General features: G+C 42.0%; 1 protein-coding gene across 1 annotated transcript in view; it reads right to left on the bottom strand.

Annotated features, from left to right (window-relative positions):
* Positions 1-701, bottom strand: part of nomo (nodal modulator) — a 30,044-nt gene extending 29,343 nt beyond the window's left edge. Inside the window, exon 1 of the mRNA XM_036570572.1 lies at positions 529-701. Coding sequence (XP_036426465.1) covers positions 529-675 — 147 coding nt within the window. The 5' untranslated portion in view covers positions 676-701. The remainder of the gene's footprint in view (positions 1-528) is intronic.
* Between the last annotated feature and the right edge of the window lie 790 nt (positions 702-1,491).

Below are 1,491 nucleotides of genomic sequence, written 5' to 3'. Positions count from 1 at the left end.
TTCTATTGGCGGAAACAGGCTTACTTACTGTTGTCTGCAAATGTGTTTGCCCATCACACATTTTAGCTCATTTAAATGGCTAACGTTAGCTAAACAATCAGTTAGGAACACCTGCTAATATTACCGTTTCAGCCTAATAGGGCTTGAGAGTCCAGAGTCCTTGCTCTGTACTTATCAACCAGTTTAAGATCAAACTACTCGATAAGAAGAAAGCCAACTGCTGAAACTTAAATCTAGCTAATAAGCACATGCTTATTTCACTGTGTGTAATGCTGAACCTGCTTACTAGGCTGCTAAATCAATAGCGTTAGCCTGCTAGCTGCTAGGATGGCCGGTTGCGCTGAACACAATTTAAACAGCAGGGATTATACGATGTGCATCGAGCCGGAGCCTCCGAGTCGAGCCAGATGGTGTTGAAATCTGCTGAACTGCGCAGACCTGCCCGGAACTGAATTAGGTTAGCTGCACAGCAGGCTAACTAACTAGCTAGCTATCTGTCGTTATGACACCACACGGTCTCACTCTCACCTCGATAAGAGAATAGTCGATTTCCACATCTGACTTGACAAACCCACCGCAGCCAACCAAAATATCATCCGCAGAATTCACAAGATGCGCGTACAGAGAATAAAACACAAACAGTGAAATCTTTAACTTCCTAAACGCTGCCATCATTCAGCCCTTGACTAGAGTAAGGACAGACAGAGCACGTGGTTTCTGCGCAACGGACCAATCACAGCGTGCTCCACAGTGTCTGGCCAAACACCATTGGCCGCTCAGACAGCGTGTCCATGCTCATTCGTTTCATTGGCTCTTTTAGCAGAATACGTGACACCAATATATCCAATCACGGCGCTCGTATGTCTTAAGCTTGTGGTGATTGGTGGATGAACTACCTGCTCTTACAACGAAGCTGCTGTAGGGCGACACTGAGTGGCTGCGGTTTGGAAGGCCGAAGAATGTCTTATTTGGTCATTTTTATAGCTAAGAAGCTCGCGCTTTTACTAAAATAAACGCATTTATCATACCTTATGAAAAATAAACATTTTCAAAAGAGTTCCCTGAAGACGAATGCTGTGTATATGTGTGTATATTTTAGTACCTGTCCTCTCTTTTCTGTATTTCTTCAACAATTCAATTCACTTTCATTCATTATATTCTTACTGTAAAGCAAAACTACGTTTACAAGTCTCGTTAATTTGATTGCTCGTCATACCTTTTCATGGTTATTTAAAGTGCATCGTTTTTTCTTCTGATATTATTTGTACGATATTTTTCAGTGACGCTGAAAAAATACAGATTAAAAACTGTATTTTCTCTAAGGTCCACAAGATGGCGGGATCGTTTCAGGTGGTCGGTCTGGTCGCTCTGACAGTTTGACAGCCGGCGTGCTGTTCTGTCTGTCTTGGAACTGAAGCCATTTTCTTATATGGGTTTAGTTTATGATTTGTTAATCTTGAAGGATTAAAAGCTTCTACTGTACTGAATCTA

Source organism: Colossoma macropomum, unplaced genomic scaffold, assembly GCF_904425465.1.
Source record: "Colossoma macropomum unplaced genomic scaffold, Colossoma_macropomum, whole genome shotgun sequence".
Taxonomy (NCBI): domain Eukaryota; kingdom Metazoa; phylum Chordata; class Actinopteri; order Characiformes; family Serrasalmidae; genus Colossoma; species Colossoma macropomum.
Note: the sequence above shows the minus strand (reverse complement) of the source record. Positions and strands in the feature narration are given on the sequence as shown.